Source organism: Centruroides sculpturatus, unplaced genomic scaffold (assembly GCF_000671375.1).
Source record: "Centruroides sculpturatus isolate CEXI.00-Female unplaced genomic scaffold, Cexi_2.0 scaffold661, whole genome shotgun sequence".
Lineage (NCBI taxonomy): Eukaryota > Metazoa > Arthropoda > Arachnida > Scorpiones > Buthidae > Centruroides > Centruroides sculpturatus.
This window is the reverse complement of record NW_019384963.1, coordinates 428,342-449,436: the sequence shown is the minus strand read 5'-3', so window position 1 is coordinate 449,436 and position 21,095 is coordinate 428,342. Positions and strand designations below refer to the sequence as shown.

At 27.5% G+C, this 21,095-nt stretch overlaps 1 protein-coding gene across 2 annotated transcripts in view; it reads left to right on the top strand.

Moving 5' to 3' along the window:
* The first annotated feature begins 2,297 nt into the window (after positions 1-2,297).
* The window catches only part of LOC111632480 (LETM1 domain-containing protein 1-like), a 28,250-nt gene continuing 9,452 nt past the window's right edge, over positions 2,298-21,095 (top strand). The window contains exons 1-7 of one of the 2 annotated variants that reach the window (XM_023376900.1): positions 2,298-2,524; positions 6,610-6,779; positions 6,866-6,978; positions 7,048-7,130; positions 7,212-7,398; positions 18,479-18,580; positions 18,657-18,800. In XM_023376900.1, coding sequence (XP_023232668.1) covers positions 2,466-2,524; positions 6,610-6,779; positions 6,866-6,978; positions 7,048-7,130; positions 7,212-7,398; positions 18,479-18,580; positions 18,657-18,800 — 858 coding nt within the window. In that variant the 5' untranslated portion in view covers positions 2,298-2,465. Of the gene's footprint in view, positions 2,525-6,609; positions 6,780-6,865; positions 6,979-7,047; positions 7,131-7,211; positions 7,399-18,478; positions 18,581-18,656; positions 18,816-21,095 lie in introns of both variants that reach the window. The other variant, XR_002757865.1, reaches the window with a different exon arrangement.

The following is a 21,095-nucleotide window of genomic DNA, read 5'->3' as shown; positions in this document are numbered from 1 at the left end:
ATAATAGAATAGAATGCTTTTAAACAAGAAAAATATTCGTACATTTGTGAAATTGATTCATAAAAATAATAACAAACGTGTTAAATAATCAATTACAACACGTGGAAAACACGTTGGTATGCAAGCGTCGTACCGTTGTTTAAAGAAGAAAACGTTTTATGTTAAATGGCACAATGAAAGATTACCTTTGAGATGATATATCTTTAATAAACACAAGACGAAACCGGCAAATGCGAGATAACATATCAAATTCACTGTATTTGTATCACAGCTTCCATCTTGTTTTGGTCTGGTGTAGTTGTTAACTTTGACGACAGATGGCGGCAATGTTCGTCTTCGTTTCTGTTTTTTATCGATTATGCCTTCATTTTTAGCTTTTCTATAAAATTTTTATAGAAAAATGCTTAATTTTTTAAGTTGAAAATTAATATTATCTCTTATATATAAAACTGACAGTTTGGTAAAGTACCGTTAGCTTTTTGTAATTCATTTGCCCCAATCTTCGGGAAAAAAAAGGGAAATTTTTATTCTTGTTTTTTAAAAAGATGTTGCTGATCGTTTCTTTAATATTGCTGATTTTAAAACATTTTAAAATAATAATAATAAATTTTTGTTTAGTTGTTGGTTTTTTTAATTATACTCAATTAGGCACCGCATTTGATAAGGGACGGCTTATAGGCTACACGAGTTTGCTGACGTAAAAAGTTAGCCAATAATAAGCAATGTAATAAGTTTCAATTATGCTTACTGTATATACTTTACTGTAATCAGTCGTATTCGAATAGTCAGTTATGAGAAACCACCGGACGTGACGTCAGTTAAAAATCGTGACGTTTACTCAGTCACGTGTCAGTTGTCTGAGAAGGAGAGCAGCATTTGACGTTGTCTAAATTCATAACATGATGATAATTTTATCATCAGCATTTCGTCATCGTCGGCTACTGTCCGTATAATAGAAACAAATTTCGATATTTTTCACCATCTTACTCGTTAGCTAGAAAAACACGTTCATAAAAAGGAACTTCATTCAGATTATCCTCCCAGTTGACGTCAACGGAAAGTTTCCTTTGACGTCACTCGGTTAGATTCGACCGACAAGTCTATGACTTTTCGAATACGCCCACTTGTGTCTCGTTATATTGTATTCTTTGTAGACTATAATGGCGTTTATATAATCCATTTCAGATATTGTGACGCAGAATAAGACAACGCAACAAATGAGCGATTTGTCCATTTGTTGCGTTACCTTATCCTGTTACAGTCGACCCCACCTATAACACTGTTGATAATTCCATTTTATATGAATTCCATGTTGTACGAGTCACTTAGCTTTTACAAATACGTGAGCCGTTCACAGCCCGGCACACGTATTTGTAAAATCTAAGTGACTCGTACAACATGGAATTCATATAACACGGAATTATCAACAGTGTTATAGGTGGGGTCGACTGTAACAGGATAAGGTAACGCAACAAATGGACAAATCGCTCATTTGTTGCGTTGTCTTATTCTGCGTCACAATATCTGAAATGGATTATATAAACGCCATTATAGTCTACAAAGAATACAATATAACGAGACACAAGTGGGCGTATTCGAAAAGTCATAGACTTGTCGGTCGAATCTAACCGAGTGACGTCAAAGGAAACTTTCCGTTGACGTCAACTGGGAGGATAATCTGAATGAAGTTCCTTTTTATGAACGTGTTTTTCTAGCTAACGAGTAAGATGGCGAAAAATATCGAAATTTGTTTCTATTATACGGACAGTAGCCGACGATGACGAAATGCTGATGATAAAATTATCATCATGTTATGAATTTAGACAACGTCAAATGCTGCTCTCCTTCTCAGACAACTGACACGTGACTGAGTAAACGTCACGATTTTTAACTGACGTCACGTCCGGTGGTTTCTCATAACTGACTATTCGAATACGACTGATTACAGTAAAGTATATACAGTAAGCATAATTGAAACTTATTACATTGCTTATTATTGGCTAACTTTTTACGTCAGCAAACTCGTGTAGCCTATAAGCCGTCCCTTATCAAATGCGGTGCCTAATTGAGTATAATTAAAAAAACCAACAACTAAACAAAAATTTATTATTATTATTTTAAAATGTTTTAAAATCAGCAATATTAAAGAAACGATCAGCAACATCTTTTTAAAAAACAAGAATAAAAATTTCCCTTTTTTTTCCCGAAGATTGGGGCAAATGAATTACAAAAAGCTAACGGTACTTTACCAAACTGTCAGTTTTATATATAAGAGATAATATTAATTTTCAACTTAAAAAATTAAGCATTTTTCTATAAAAATTTTATAGAAAAGCTAAAAATGAAGGCTTAATCGATAAAAAACAGAAACGAAGACGAACATTGCCGCCATCTGTCGTCAAAGTTAACAACTACACCAGACCAAAACAAGATGGAAGCTGTGATACAAATACAGTGAATTTGATATGTTATCTCGCATTTGCCGGTTTCGTCTTGTGTTTATTAAAGATATATCATCTCAAAGGTAATCTTTCATTGTGCCATTTAACATAAAACGTTTTCTTCTTTAAACAACGGTACGACGCTTGCATACCAACGTGTTTTCCACGTGTTGTAATTGATTATTTAACACGTTTGTTATTATTTTTATGAATCAATTTCACAAATGTACGAATATTTTTCTTGTTTAAAAGCATTCTATTCTATTATATAAATATATATCAAAATGAAATGATTTCGACAGTGCACTACGCCATATTGATGCTTATTGCATCTTGCAATGAGTCATCCTCTCATTTTCATTGTATTTTAGGTTAGACTCAACCTAATTTTTTCTAAAATTCAATTAATTTCTCAAGAATTGCATAGGATAAACTATATAATAACTTGAAGTAATAAACCATTTAGATAGAATGTATAATATAGGATATGTATAATGACAATATATGTAATATAGGATATTCTATATGCTGTCATTATACATATATAACAAACAAGCATGCAAACATTTAAGACATAAAGAAGTGGGAGATAATTTATTTAAGCATAAATATTTTCGCAACTCTTGTTTTGCCACCTGATTTTTAGAAATCTGCCACATAACAAGGATTGTGCCATGGCCGGATGACTGATTGATTGGTTAAGGTGGCAGTCTATCGCTCTAGAGATCCAGGATCAAATCTGGATGGCTTGAAAAACCTTGGGAACTTTTTGGCGGGTGGTTGGTCCAAATACGTTCCTCGCTGTCTAGTCACTCCAGTGTTGGTCTGGTTAAACCTGTAATAGATTTGGTGGAAAGGCCCTCTTAGAAAGGAGTAAAAAACTATTATTAAATTTAAAATAGCATGTTTAAATTCTGAAGTTAATCATTTTTTTACATGATTGACTTCTGCTGTGCAATTGATGATGGAATGAACCAGTTCTGAAAATGTATTTATTATATTACATTCTCAAATAAACTATTTCTGGCTTCTTTATACCATAAATATGTTTGATTATTTACTTAAAGAATCAATTATGTTGAAGGAGATGTTCATAATTAAATTTACAATTATACATAATAACTTGAAGTAATGTACTTTTCAGATATATAAATTCTGTATATTCTTGTGTATTATATAATAAGGATATTCTGTTTAAATGTTTGAATATTCATAAATATATTACATGTATTTTGAATATATGTATATGTAGAATATATTCAAAATTTCAGATATATAAAATTTTATATATCTGAAATTTTCAAATTTTATTATTTCAAATTTTTAGCTTAAAAAATGTTAAATAGTAATTTATTTTTTTAAAAGAAGTGCATTAATTTTTATGCATCTTTTTATATGGTTAAATTTATAATTTACATCTCATAAATCATATATAAAATCAATTTTTTGTTTACTATTTAGTTTAATTGTTAAAAGAAATGAACCATTTCAAATAATAATAAAACTCATTAGTTTAATTGCAATAAAAAGTTTATACTTAAGCCATGATAAAGAATTGGATTTAGTTTTAAGCCAATGATCGGCAACCTTTTTTGTAACAAGAGCCAATTTTTTAAATTTTCAATAGAAACCAAATGCCAAGAGCTATGGGCTATGTAAATGAGAATGTCTTTAATACAATAGAATTGTAATTAGTGGCATATATATATTTTTTTTTTAAGGTGCAAACATAATAATTATTATTATGGTGAGTATTCTTAACTTAGCTAAATTGAGAATAAAAAATATTTGGCTAAGAGCTTTTATTACTTTTAGTTTTAACTGTGTTGTAATTGTTTTCTTTTCATTACTATTGCTTTTTTTTATATTGTCACATGGCATATGGAATGTTCTGTTTTAAAAAAGTTGCTCGAATAACATCGTTTGATTTATGGAAACATATTATAACCTGATGATCTCAGAAATTGATCAAAAACGTTAATTTTTTCTAATAAATGTACCTGCTGGAACCACTACATGTGTATGCAATTTATATTATTTTCCAACTTTTGAGGTGTTTTTATTGCTTTTTTTATTTAATATTATTATTTCAGTATATTCTTATCATCAATCTTTTTACACTTTGTTCTTTTACTAATACATTTTATATATATCATAAAAACAACATCCCAATACTGGTAATATTAATCAGATTCACTATGTCACAAAACCAATAAGCCAGCATAAAAATCTTTGAGAAGCAAATGTTTTCATCCATTTTTAAAAGAACATCCTCAGGTTGGTGTTCTAAAATTCAAATTGCACGTTTTCAGACTGGATCATATACTTTATGTAGTTGTTGATGATTGGAGGATATGATCAGTTCCAAAAACATGCAATTTGAATTTTAGAACACCAGCCTGAGGATGTCCTTTTAAAAATGGATGAAAACATTTTCTTCTCAAAATGAGTAGTTCTTTTATGCTTGTTCATTGGTTTTGTGATGTAGTGAATCTTGGATATTTTAAATAGTTGTTCATTGTAATAGAGATTTCACTTAAGATAGTATAATATAAAATTACAATAATTCTGTTAAGGATGGCTATATTTACAAACAGCATCTCTCCCATATTCACTTTGTATCAGTTTTCCCATTTACTTAGTAACATTTACTAGTCATAAACTTTTAAAAGAGATAAACAGATATACATTAGTAATGACTGTGTACTATGAAAAAAAGCTTCCTGACACAATAATGTTTAATACATTTAAATATGGTTGTGTCAGGAAGCTCTTTTTTTGAAAGCAATAGAAAATTGATCATGTGATATGAAAGTAGACGGTCATTAATGAAAAACTTGTTCTATCTCTAACCTATAAAGATATATTGTAATTTTGCTATAATTTTGCTATAATTAATAATTCACTGATTGTTCACCTGTAATAAGTTGAGAAGTTCTATATATTTAGAGAGTGGAATGGGAGATGCAGGTTGCTGACCCCTGATTTAAGCCAAGGTTTTTAACTGGACAACAACAGATAACAAGAATTAATCACATACAGGATATAAGTTAGTTTAGACTAGATTTTATTTCTGAAATTGTCCATTGCTTATACAACTTTTAAAATTTTGTGATTAAAAAGTACAATGCATAACTAATCAAGATGGAATTATTTTAATTTTCAATTAATTTGTTTTTCTACTTTTATAATGATTAATTCTATGCAATTTTTTTTTCTAACAGATATTTCAGTTAATGTAAAAGAAATGAAAAATAATGATTACTGAACATATTCATTAAGAAGGGAAGGATAACTATCACTAATTAATATTGTTATCATATCTAATATTAATATGGTGCTATTTATATAAATAGCACCATATTTTATCACCACCATAAAATTTTCCAATTTTCACCACTATATTTAATAAATATGATGGTGAAAATTGGAAAATTTTATCGAAAAATAATGATTTAAACATAATGAATGGCATTACATTAGGATTCTGAAAGATCTTAAAGCTATTTGTAAAATTGCCAAAACAAAAAGTTTATATTTGGAAAATTCACAAAAAAGTTTTTTTTTTGTATCTTAATGCTATTTTTCTAATTATTATTATTAATTTTTTTAAATCCTTTATTTTTTCACTTTTAATCTTTTCTGCTCTATGGACACTAAGAGAGTCTTAAAATCGTACCCAACTTAAATTTTGCCAAGCCCATAGTTGGACCAGTGATGAGGGACAAGGTTCTTGGCATACTTGGGAAAAGACTGCTCATGAAAAATTACTGGGATTACAATCATTTATTAGAAGAGCAATAGAAAAATTTATTAAGACTTATCATACATATATTTAATTAATTTAACATTATTAATATATTCCATATCCACATGAAAATCTACAGATAAATTCTTAGAAATATTTCTTAATTTATCAATAATTATTTTGAGATATTGGTAGTTAAATGAAACACAATAATTTCAATTTTGATGCATTGCATGTGCCAACTAATTGTTCATTATAATGTACTATTCTTTCATGTTTATATTTGATATAAATAATGTTAACCTTCAGACATGAAGAATTAGGAATATTATATATAGACTATTAACAGATTGCTATGGTTTGAAAATATTAAATAAAAATAAATGAAATTAATTTTCACTGTTACTTTTCCCCCCCTAGGCTATATAGTACCGGAAGTACAAGTAAGAATGGAAGCAAATATGTTAAACCAGCAAAGGGACTTAAACAATACTTTGAAAATAAATTTAGCAGATTTGTTAAAGGATACGAAATCATATTACAGAATAAATTCCCCAGTGCATTTAAAGTTTATCAGGTATTTTCTGTAGGTAAATGATGACTTTCCTTTATAAATATTAACTTTTCTTATTCATATATTTATTTTTATAATATAAAAATCTTATTTGAAAACTAGGAACCAAAGAATTATATCGAGATATAAAAGAATATATGAGAATATCTCATGATTTACGTTATGGAAAGTCAGTAAGGAATTTGACAAGAAGGGAATTGGAAATATATTTTCAAGTATGTATTAAAACATTTTATATTTTATAAATATGAACATATTAGATAACTGATTTGTTTTATTTTTAGATTCCGAAAGATATGAAAAAAGTTGTACCTGTTTTACTCATTTCAACTCTTCCATTTGTAAATTATGTTGTTTTTCCTTTAGCGTAAGTAACAGAAAATTAACAATTAACAAATACTAATAGAAAAAAAAATTGCTATGACTGAAAATATGTTTTCTGTAACAGTTATTTATTTCCTCGTTACTTCTTATCATCACATTTCTGGAGTTTGCAACAAAGGATAGATTTTGCCTTAAGTCATCATAAAAGACGATTATATAATTACCGTCCAGTGTTTCGTCATCTTCAAGCCAAACTCTTGACCATAAATGATAAAGATTTAAAGGGAAAGTGGGCTAACATTTTATATCAGGCAAGTGAATTTTGTACTTTATTATTATTTAATATAGTGTTAAAATATTTTTTGTTTAAAGTATTAAATATATTTTTCTTTGTGGAAATTTTGTTGTGTGTTATCAATTAATAACATCACAAATTTCTGTTTTTAAATTTGTAATGACTACAAAATTTACCTTTTTTTTTTTTTTTTTTGCAAAAGTGACAAATGTGGTTTCCATTAGTGTAAACAACATGTAGAAGATACATTTATTTTCTCAGGGAAATTAAATAACAACTTGGAGGGAGANAATGAGCAGATTTGCAGCTACTAACACGCAACATAGAGTTGGCCATGTGAAAAGCAACTGCATCTTAGGTCAAGTCCTACAACTCTCGGGCTTTGGCCTTGAGATTTGCTAATGGTCATTGCAAAGCATAGATCGACTGGAAATTGTAGGCGTTTTATCTATAGACCCAATATTAGCTGATGATGAATAGTCTAAGAGTGTGTCATAAATGAAAGCACTTCAGAGTTTTTTGCACCAAAGATTTGTCGTTTTTGAGTAGGCATAATCTTTGCTCACACAAATAAATAAAACTCATGCAAATACAGCTAGGCCTAACAAATCATGAATACAATATGTAATGATTCAAAAACCCACCATATGTACATATATATATATACTGTGATCTAGCATGATGATGTCACTTTTTTAATTCCTCAAAGATTTTGCAAGTTAACTAATTATAATTTAATATCAGTTCTTCAAATATAATAGTGAACTTCAATAATATACTTGATAATGCCTTGACAGGAAGTACTAATTTATGTGTTGCCACCATCTAGTGAGGAGAGAGACAAATAGACAGACAGAAATCCATTGTAGCTTTATTTAATTAATAAAAAATCTGTAGGTTTGATTAGTGATAAACATTCCAGGGATCATAAAGGTGCTACAGTTAAAATTTGGTAATGATTGGTTCAGTAGTTTTTGTGGTTAGTTGGAACAAACTAAAAATACATTCTCTCTTTATATAGTAGTATAGATAAATGGAATTAAAAAATTATTGCAACTTCAAAGTTCACTAAAGAACTTAAAATCAAATTAATGTGTTAATAAAACAAAATTTCTCCAGACTTTCACTTCACTTTTAGAATCTTATATTAAAATTATTGTAGAGAAAGATTTTACTTCTTATTACGTGAAGTGTGATCATCATCTATGCTTAAAACATGTATTTTAAGTAAGATGGATTAGTAAACTTTAGTTTTTATTAATAAATATTTCAAATTTTAAGCTGTCTTTAGGTACTTATGACTTATCTTTTGTTTATTTATTTTATGTTTATTTTGCTAAACTGTTTTAAAGTCCTAAATTAAATAAAAATAAATTTATATTTACAAAACTGTTTTAGAACTTTTCAATTTTATTAGATGGAAAATTTTTTTCTCCTTTTCAAGTTTAATTTGAAAAGAATTATTGAAGCCATTATAATATACAAACAATGTTGTTTGCTGTATTTATAAATTCCATTCCATATTTAAGAAACTAGTAAAACAAAAAGTCAGTCCAAGTAAAAAATATCTGGAATTAAGATTTAACATTTCAAAATATAAAATTTTATTTTCAGAAGCTAATGTATTGGAACAGAAAACAACAGAAAATATAAAAATGAAATGTTTTAAATTTAGAACCAATGCAAATTTATAAAATTAACAATAATAATAAAAAATGTAAATAAATTAATTAGCAGAATATCTTTTTAAATTATAATATAAATAAATTAACAAAGTCCTACATAGATACAAACATTAAGAATTAAAATTTAGTGTTTTTTAATTTCTTTATTTAAGCTTGTTTTTGTATTTATCAAGAATATTTTTTTTGTTTGTTTAGTAAGAAAATTAGTTAATTTTCTTTCTTATGCAGTAACAAATTTTGTTTAAGAACTGTTGTAAAATACACTTCATTGCTAGAACAAAAATAATAATAAATAGAAATTTTATTCACATTTGATACTTTAAAAAAATATTTTCTTTTATGAAAACAGTTAATTTTATGTTGTATCTTATATTTCATCTAAATCAATAACATTCATATAAGATAGCTTGAATTAAACTTATGAGATTTTATGCAAATTATTTCATAAGTTCAATAACATTATTATTTTTAAACAAAATATATTATATTATTATATACATATAGATAATATATATATATATATACACAGTGGGTGATTGGTTAACAAACAGTTTGGATAGTGAAAAAATCAGATAACGAACACTTTTGCAAAAGATTTTTATGATTGGACAACGAACACTTTACTGAACAAATATAAAAAGAAGCAACGGAAAGTAACAAATATCGATTGATTTTTCACTTGTCTTCAGGTAACAATTCAAAACCTTTCGGAATGCAGGAGACATCTCCATTAACACTCAACCTGATACTGATTGGATAGTATTAATATTCCTCCAAATTTTGAAACTCTCCCTTGTAATTCCAGCTTTTTGTTTACCTTTCTGACAAATAATTTTTTATAGTCTTTGTGAAACTGTCGGATGGATACTTGTTAAGTTTTGCGTCGGGGCTTATTTATGAAAGGTGAAAGTTTAACTGTCCCATTGGATATTTGTTAACGTTTTAATACCAAATTTTGAATTTCATCCGGGCCTTGCATTTAAATAATTTTTTGTGGGCTAGTTGATTTCTGTTCTCTGAATTTTTGTAAGTGCTTTTCTGAACATTTTATTTAAAAAAGAAACTGATAATATTACGGAGCCTAAAAAGAGGAGAGTCAAGAACTGTGCTCACCGTAGAAACCAAGTAAGAGTAGCCAATGTAGAAAGTGGGCACAAGATGTCTGATGTTGCTAGGCAGTATGGCTTGAACAGGTCTACAGTAGGCACAGTCTTAGTTATGAAAGATATATCAAGAAATCTCAAGCTGCTAATGGAATAATGAAAATCACATCTAAGAAATAAAGATCATTTTAGAGCTCATAATCGAACCTGAAACTTATCTGACGACAGAACTCCAGGAATGTCAGAACAACAGTCATTTAAGTGGCATCCAAACCAGAATAAGGTTAATGGGGTTGGGGATCTCTACAATTACAATACTATTAATTACTTCCGAGAAGTCCTGAAGGAAAGAGAAAAGCAATCAACAACGGACAGATTCTTTAACCCCCACAAACAGAAAAAAACATGACTAATAAAAGTGCAAGACTGCATATATACATATTTTTACTATTACATATAAATAAACGTAGTAAAAAAGTATATATTTTTTACTTTTTAGAGTCTCCGGAACAAATTAAATTAATCAAATTCCCATAAAAACCTATGGTAAATCGATAATCGGATAACGAACAAAGTCTTGGAATGGATTATGTTCGTTAACCGATTGTCCACTGTATATTATGTAGAAACACTGCAATTCACTTTTACTTTTCATGGATATGTTTTCATTCTTATGTAATTATGCATTTAATTTTAATTAGATTTTTAATATATTTTGAAACTTACTGGTATTACATATGAATATAATTTGTTAAAATTCTTAAGATTAATATGCTGTTGAATCCTTCACATACAGAATAGATTTATATTGTTCAGTACTACTAAAATTAAAATATATGAATTATCTAGTTATATTTTTAAAAATTAATTACTTTTGTATTGTATAGTATTTTATTACAAAATACAAATAAAATTTTTTTTATATCATTTAAGCTATAATTTAAATCACAAGGTAGAGTTCAATTTATCTAACTTTAACAGAAGTAAAATTGAAGAAAATGTTTTTACATTTACTATAATTATTAATGCTATCTATAATATAAATTTATAAGTGTACAAATTCAAATGAAACCAAAATAAGTTATTTACTTAATGCAAAAAATTTACAATGATTTTTCATAAATATTAACAGTTAACAGAGCATTTGAATTCAGTAGCACAATAGACATATTCATATACTCAAAATATTATCCAATTAGTATCCTGGGCTCGGATTCACCCTTGTATCATAACTTAAATCTTAATAAGACTTTTCGAAAGTTTACAAGAAAATTTATCACAAGTTGCCAGTTGCAAAAAGTATTATATTCACAAAGTACATCATAAGCTACGATATTGTAAAAAGTCTTGTAAATTTCAGATATTTCTTAAGTAAATCATAAAGAAGATAATTACAGTTTTAAAGCTTCAAAAGAAAGAAAGAATGATTTTCCCAAATAATCAAAATGCTTGGTTGTATATATAAACAAATAACCAAAGCTTTCTGATTGCCAATCAGCTGAGATGATTAATTTGTCAGCCTACTGTTCTAGGAGACCCAGAATCAAATCTGGGTAAGCAACCTCAAAGTTTTTATGGGCAAATTGTCTTGGATATGTTGGGTCATGTTCTTTGCTGCTCTGCCATCTAATTATGGGCCTGACCGAACCCATAATGGTTTGAAAAAAAGGCTCTCTTAATACCTACAGGATGGAAAAGAGCCAAAAATGAAGAGGGAAATCAATGTCCATGTCTGCACTTATCTTTGAAGTATCAGAAAATTACATTGTATAAACTATATAAATAAATATTAATATCAAAACTGCAAATAAATTTCAAATTTAGAATGTTCCTCAAAATTAAAGTTAAAAGCATATTTGTTTTTATGTATCTTTATTCATTTTTGGTTTTCTTCTTCCCTTAACTGTATGATTAGTTAATGTGAATCACATGGTAAAGATGAATAAGGGATACAATGATTTAGAAATTTAGTTTTTATAATAAATGCTTTTAAATATTATTTTTAAGTTATTTCTGTTTGTTTTTATTTGTTTCAGAAATGAAATTTTAGTTTTTTTATATGAATGTTTTTGATTAAAACAAGCTAGTAATTGGACTGCAATTTGGAAAAATTGTAGACCTATAAATTTCCACTGTCATCTGTCTGTCTTTCCTTAATCTCAAATGAAGTTAGATAGATGAAAGATGAGACTAGATATGGAAACCTTAGGTGCAGGAGGCCTCGATTAACAATATACAAACTTCTGATGCAAATCTGGAATTCACGTTATTTCAATTCAAAAATTTTTCCCTGAAAGATAATAGATGGATGACCAGCATGACTCTGTTGTTAAAGGAATAGTATGATGTATGGGGGCAAACCACTACTAATTTGAGGTGGAGAGCATATATGTTAAGTTAATAAATTAAAAATATGATTTAAAATTGCAGCCTGGCATTGTGATGTCATAAATAATTACATTTACATTTTAAAAAATTGAAAAAATTGTTAATTCTACATATTTTTAATTTGGAAATTTAGAATTAACATAATAAAATGTTATTTTAGCATTATTTTGAGTTATCCTTTCTTTACCTAATATAAAATAATAAATTATATTTTAAAACATTAAGTGGAAAATAATAAAACTTGGATTTGAAACAGAAGAATGTACAGTATGTATGTACTTATGTCAAAACAAATGTGGATATAATTTTAACTTGAAATATATATATATATTTGTACAGTGCAACACACTCACTACTCTGGTTGTTAATTAATTACAGGGTGTTTCAATGAAAGGGTGTCACTTGTGTATTAAGAATAATAGTTTACATTATGAAAAACATTGAGTTCAATTTATTTTTCTTTCACTTGCATGATCTTCATCCTTTGAATGAATGCATTACATGTGGATGAATTACATACATCATACTTTCATCCAAAATCATATCCAACTGAGCCATAAAGTCTTTGATGTTGATTTTGCCCAGCATATAGTTCCAAATATAGTAATCTAGTGGGTTAAAAATCTTGGGGTGAGGTGAATTATTCATTTAGCATGATAAATTCTGAGTTTTCTTCAGCCAGGACATCATACACTTGACCTTGTGTGACAGCATAGAATTCTACTGAAAGCAGAAATGGCATTTTTTAAACTCATTCCTGGCATTTGGCTTTAGACAACCCTCCAGGATGTGGACTGTATAGTAATCCTGGTTCACTTTGACTCCTATTTGATGAATATCAACAACAGCTTGCTGTGAACAAAGCCAGCCTCCAGACCATGATTTGATATATGTTCTGAAAGTACTGAACCTGTATTTTGTCCCTGGGAATATCCTCCACAAATCATGCATAGCCACACTCATTTTGGCTGTTGAATGTGTTTTGCATTTGGAACATTTTTTCATCAAAAAGAAGAACCAACATTTTTGCATGCCAGGAAATCAACTTCTTGCATCTGTCTGAGAAAGTAGGAAGAAGCTAGGTTCTTCCTGCATTCTCAGACTGATTTCTCTCAGGTTAGGAAATTTTTGTTTGTTGGGCTGCAATTTGAAAAAATTGTAGACCTATAAATTTCCACTATTGTCTGTCCATCTATCTTTCCTTAATCTTGAGAACAAAGTTAGATAGATGAAAGATGAGACCAGAGGTAGGATGCCCCGATTAACTATATACAAACTGATACAAATTGGAAGTCACATTATTTTAATTCAAAAGCAGTTAATAGATGATTGGCATTACTCTATTGTTAAAGGAAAGTATGCTGTACAGGGGCAAGCCACTACTAATTTGAGGTGGAAAGCATATAATTTAAATTAAATTACTTAAAAATTGCAGTTTGACATTATGACAATGTCACATAAATNATAAAATGATTTTATATATATAGAAGAATATATATTTATAATTAATGAAAAAACATTCCTTTGACAATTATAAAAATTGTTATTTTTTATTATTTAATTTGATAGTGCCAGAAATACTAAATCAATACTATTTATATGGTGAATAATTATAAAATAAATCTATTGTTTAAGTTTAAATATTAAAAATAATGCACTTTTTTAAAAGTACATTATTTATTTTCTTTGTTTTTTGAAGAATGAACAGAGTTCATCTACTTGTTTTAATTGGATGATTAGCATGGCACTGATAGCTGCAACAAATCTATAATTATAGTTATAAATGATTAGAATCAATATGCAATTCCTGTTTGAATGAAAAGAAACTAAAATATGGAGATTATATGTATACTAGTTGTTTTTTCTATAAAGCTAACTTTGAAAATATTATTTAGAATTAAAACCTGACACTATGCATATGTTTTGAGCAAACCATTATATACAGATGGTTATTGTATATAATAGTTGCTCATTTAATTGTATTGTTTTTACCGTTTAAAATTGTTTCTGAATGAGATCAATAATTTAAATAATAATGTTATTTTTCAACATTTTTTTCTAAAGACTGTTTTATTCAAATAATTAGTATAGTTGGAACTGAAACGGGTATTTGAAGTTCATTCCAATCTTTACTGTTTTTATATATATATAATATAAATATACACAGTAGAAATTGTTTATTATAGGATATATTTTTATTGTTACTAATTTTCAGATTTTTGATGTTATATTTATAATAATTGATATATTTTTGTTATTTTTATAAAACATTTTCTGTTAACAATTAGCTATATTAAATGTATTTTGACATTTTGTATCTACCTTTAACCAGAAATTACTGAATCAGAAAATGATTTTTTAATAAATTTTATTGTCTATTTATTTGACTATTTTTCCTGTTATGAGTCAGATTATCCTGTAATGATGAAAATTGTGGCACTATATAGCCTTAATGCAGTGATGACTTATATTGACAAAAGCAATCAATCATTATTTTCTTTCATTTTGAAAGATATAATAATAATGTCAACTGACAGTCAAAAATATCATGATAGACAAGAAAAATAGCAACTTTTCTGTTCTTGCTAGCAAATTGTTAAAAGCATTCAAGTGTGTCCAATAATGTTCACATTTGGAGTTAATGTTTGTGTGTCTAGAAGGAAAAATTGCCACACAAACCATGTAATGTCATTCAGATTACTTTGCAATATTATTTGAACATAATTATTTAGAATAAGGATTCTCTTTTAAGATCTGCTTTTTCACTTTTGAAATTTGGAAAAGTTTAATATTTTTCTGTGTAAATAATACTATTGGGTTGTTCGGAAAGTAATTTTGTTATTTTTCCGTGGAAAAAAACACAACATTTTTATAATAAATAAATATTTTATTGAATTACATATCGACCATTTTGGTCAAATATCTATTGTCATCGTTTCTGGTAGTAGCATGATTTCACATTCATAAAAGTTTTGATCATTGCTTACAAAAAACTGATCCAAGTGATTTTTGACATTGTCATTTCAAGTAAATGTCTTACAGTTAAAAAAAATTTGTATAGACCGGAACAAGTAATAATCTGAGTGTGCTGGATCTGGCGAATATGGTTGGTGTGATAACATGTCCCATCTAAGTTATAACAGTTTCTGACAAGTTACCAAACTTGTGTGAAATTTGACATTATCGTGGTAAAACACTACCTGTTTTGTTGATCAATTCTGGCCACCTTTTCTGTTTGATGATATTACTCAATTTGTTTACTTGATGGCAGTACACTTTCGAATCAATTGTTAAATTGTCTGGTAAAAGCTCCAAAAAAAAAATTTCTTTAAAATCCCACCAAAGAGAGCATCTCTCTTTAAGAACATGCGGGACCCATATATCAAGCTTTGAAACGAAAGCAATTTGTTTCAAATAATCATAAACAGTTCAATTAGACAAATTTAATCTCTTAGTGATTTCACGTGTTGTTATTCGGCAGTTTGCTTCAATCAGTACCTTTATTTTGTTTTCATTGGCTTCAACTGGCCATCCAGAACGTGGTGCATCTTCAATATTGAAATTGCCAGAATGAAATTTTGTAAACCAGTTTTGGCACTGTCGTTCTGTCAATACATCTTCTCCATACACGTCACACAATTTTTTCTCGCTTGAACAGCATTCTTACCTTTTCGGTAATAAAAGAGCAAAATATGCCGAAAATGCTGCTTTCGATCTTCCATATTTGATGGGACACAAAAAATAAACAATTGCACAAAATTAAACAAAATTTTTTACAAATAAGCCTTAAAATGCTAGCTGTCAAAATATATAATGATAATACAGTTTAGAATGAAAATGGTGGGAAAAATACAACTAATCCATCTAGTGGTAAAAAAAAACGAACTTACTTTCTGAACAACCCTATATAATGGATTATTAAAATAAAATGACATAGGCATTATTTGATATTTAAAGTACAGTAAGTTTATATGATTAATTCTTATGCATACTATTTATAAATGTTTTTATGAAGCTCTAATATTACAGATACTTCATTGGTCTTTTTTTCACTTTCATTAATTAATGTAGGTAAATTAATTAATATAATTAGAATATATATAAATTTTATTTCAAATTTTAAATTAATTTAATGTTTATACAAAACTGTTTTAGATTCTTTTGTTTTCTTGAATTGCCCATTAGTTCCATTGATCTGTTCTGACACAACTTCTTATGATGATGTCATTTATTTATTTGTGGACTGTTTTCTATATTTCTGTATTTATTTACCATTATATAACTGAAAACACATTACAATTTAAGAAAGAACCAAGCTGTTTCTTTTAATACAGTACTTTAAATCTGGAATGTTAACTTCTATATTTTAATGTGACAATATAGAAGTCATTTACATTGTTAATTTAAATTTATAAGATCATCATGCAAGATTACAAAAATCATGTAAAAATGAGATTAAAAAATGCATTTAAATAAAAAAGATGGAAAATTATATTTCTTGTATGTTTCTTTGTTTCTGATTTTTTTAACCACGTTAATCAGTAGATCAGAAAGATCCACTGATTAGAATTGGAAAGGATTTAATTGTTTTCAAAGAAATAATAATAGGAATTCTGTTTATAATATATTTACATATATGAATTATAATGCATTTTAACTTTATCTCTCACTCCTCTACAGTTTCAGAGAAATTTTAAGAGGATATGCAGTAAAGAAAATTTAATATAATATTTGTCTACTTACATATTTATTTATGTACAAATATCTCTGACTTCCATAGTCAATAGCAATTATATAACTTAGTAATATAAAACTTTAAACAGATATTTTCAAACAAAAGCAAGATTTTTTTATGATACACATGAAACATACCAAAAAAACATATATATATATCTATTTTTCCTGTTATGAGTCAGATTATCCTGTAATGATGAAAATTGTGGCACTATATAGCCTTAATGCAGTGATGACTTATATTGACAAAAGCAATCAATCATTATTTTCTTTCATTTTGAAAGATATAATAATAATGTCAACTGACAGTCAAAAATATCATGATAGACAAGAAAAATAGCAACTTTTCTGTTCTTGCTAGCAAATTGTTAAAAGCATTCAAGTGTGTCCAATAATGTTCACATTTGGAGTTAATGTTTGTGTGTCTAGAAGGAAAAATTGCCACACAAACCATGTAATGTCATTCAGATTACTTTGCAATATTATTTGAACATAATTATTTAGAATAAGGATTCTCTTTTAAGATCTGCTTTTTCACTTTTGAAATTTGGAAAAGTTTAATATTTTTCTGTGTAAATAATACTATTGGGTTGTTCGGAAAGTAATTTTGTTATTTTTCCGTGGAAAAAAACACAACATTTTTATAATAAATAAATATTTTATTGAATTACATATCGACCATTTTGGTCAAATATCTATTGTCATCGTTTCTGGTAGTAGCATGATTTCACATTCATAAAAGTTTTTATCATTGCTTACAAAAAACTGATCCAAGTGATTTTTGACATTGTCATTTCAAGTAAATGTCTTACAGTTAAAAAAAATTTGTATAAACCAAACCGCTGTTTAGTATAGGAATTGATTCAAATGATGNTGTTTCTTGGTGAGACAAAATTGTTAAGGATTTATATATATATATAAATCCTTAACAATTTTGTCTCTTTAATAGCCTAATTAAAAATAAACAATGATTAAAAAAGAAATTACATCAATATGTAAAGCCTATATGGTTAATTAAAAAAATACAGTAATATTCCCATTTATACCATTATGCATATTTTCAAATTGTTATATTAATAAAGTATTTTCTAGTGTTTGTGAAAATGAACTGGTATATTTATTAATGAGATTATATCTTTTGTTACAAATTAATCTAAATATATAATTTTTAATTTCTCATTGGTAGATAGGCAGTGGTGTTCATCCACCTGTTAATCAAATTCTAGATGTAAAGACATTATTTGTAAATGAACCGTACAGCTTAAGATCACTTAGCTCTAGTCATTTGGTAAGTAGGAAAATTTTGTTTTAAAATATTTTCTACTTTTATTTTATATTAAAAAATAAACTGTTAATATTAATAGAGTGGGTTATGTCGACTTCATGGACTTTCTTCATTTCCTGTTAAAAGTTCTCGTTTATGGAATCATGCTGGTTTTATAAGAGAAATGGATCTTGCAATGGAACGTGAAGGAATGAGTATGATGAGTTTAGATGAATTACGAAGGGTAACTTTGTTTTAGGTATTGTTACTCTAGTGTTTATCATATAATCAATATTCAAATGTGATATATTTTCACACAAATTTTTATAGCATTTATGAAACATAAAATTATATTTTTTAAAGCTTTGTTATAAACAATCAAGTTTGGCATAAATTTATTTGTGCCAAACTTGATGATTTGACTTTTACAGTTTTTAGAGATTCATTCTGAATTTTTTTCTTTTAAACTGTTTTTAATTGAAGAAGTTTGTTCAAGAAGGATATAAGTCCATAAGTTTATGTTTTGAGATATACAAAAAAAACTGTGCTACATCCAAAGTATTTGGGCCACTGGCAAAAACCCCAGTGGCCCACATAGAGCTCACATAAAGGATATGTCCCCAAAATCTGCATAGTCACAACTACATCAAATGTTGATGTAGTTGTGACTATGCAGTCCCTGGACATACCTCCTTTGTTGCACACAAGAGTTTCAGTCAATATTAATACACTTTTGATTCAACAATATGAACTTTTATTCAAGGTATTGTTATTTGAAATGGGCTTCTTTTCTTGGTTATTGTGATTCTTCCAAAGAGCTAGCAAATCAATGAAATATGAAAGTTTTGGATTAAACATTGCTTCTAACACAAAACTATGCCTTTTCCATCAAACTGATTCACATTATGATGAGTTATCTAATTATCTGACTATTTAGAGAAAATAATTGCAAAAAACTTTTTAATATCCTTAGTTATTTATTTGGTAAGTGTAATTAGGTAGAAAATATTTTGCAGGAACCTGTTGAATTGCTATAAAAAAGAAAAACAAGGTTCAGTAAGAGTACATTGAAGACAATATGAGTGTATTGAGTAGGAAAACTTAATTTGAAAATCTGGCAACATTTCCTCTAAGAAGCAGAAAAATGTATGTCTATGGACTTGAATCCTTCTTCTCCTTCCAGTTTCCCAAAAGCAATTGAAAAGTATCTACATCTTTAGACATATATCATTATTCCACACTTATAAACATTGAATATTTGTCACAGCCCTCAATTAGGCATGATGTATATTTTTTATTGTAAAGATAGATGGAGACATATGCACACAGGACAAAACCACTGATAACTCAAAACTGGCAAGTTGTGGACGTATATCCCTTTTGCACTGACTTCTTGAAATATATTATATTTATTATATAAAATCTCCAAAAATTATAATTCAGACGTTTATAATGTAAGAATAAATAAAAGAACTAAATTGAACAGCTACTGTTGTAAAAACTCAAAAATTGTACATATTTAAAAAATACTTTTTTTAATAAAATAAAAGCAGTGCAATTGAATACATTAAACTGTTTCTTAACAAAAATAGATAAAGTTCTTGTACATAAATGGAATAATATGACAATTTTAAATTACAGACTTGACTGTAAATAAACAAACAAAATAGAGTATTCAGATTCAGGTTGAACAAACAAAATAATCTATTCTTGTTTATGATTGAGAAAGTCAAGTATTAATTCTAGACTCTGTCAAATCTTAAACAAATAAATAATGATAATCACATTGTCTAGTATCAAAAGAACATCCTGACACTTCAAACAATGTCAAGGAAGATAAATAGCATAATCATAAGAGACATGTCAACTTTTTTTTATACGATTACAATGAAATTTATGTTCTAGTTTGGTGTTTGAATTTAGTTAATAATATAACAATTTTCTAGTAAATTTACACTGTAATTCAATATTTAATGCAATTGGTTTTATTATAAAATGTTAAATAACTCTGATAATATATATAATTTTCTCCAAGAGTTTTAAATTTTATGTGGTTCAGTTATTAAAGGGAAACACAAAATTTTACTTTCTGAAATTGCTGTTATATTAACAACATTAGAAAGCTAACTTTTAAAACTCTTGGATTATAATGTCAATTATTTAATTGTTATGTAATGAAGTTTTTTATATGTGTGTATATTTTTTTAAAATCAGTTAATCTTTATCTCAAAAGATGTAGATACAGAGAAAAGGGCATAAAGGCATAATCTAATATTTTAAATAAAATAATTGTGGATTACACAAAAGTTTAGGAATCTTTCAAATTGTACATTTAAAAGTATATTAAGTAGAATGAAAGTTGAGATTCTATCTTATTCATTTTGTCCTGTATTATTTCAAATTTTTACATTTGTACAAATAAACTATTGAGTTCAAAAAGGCCCCAAGCCCATTTTTTTGAAATACTGTACATTTATTATGTACAGTATTTATAGCAAGTTTTAGGTGCTCTACGTACTGGTAAAGTGCCAAAACTTGG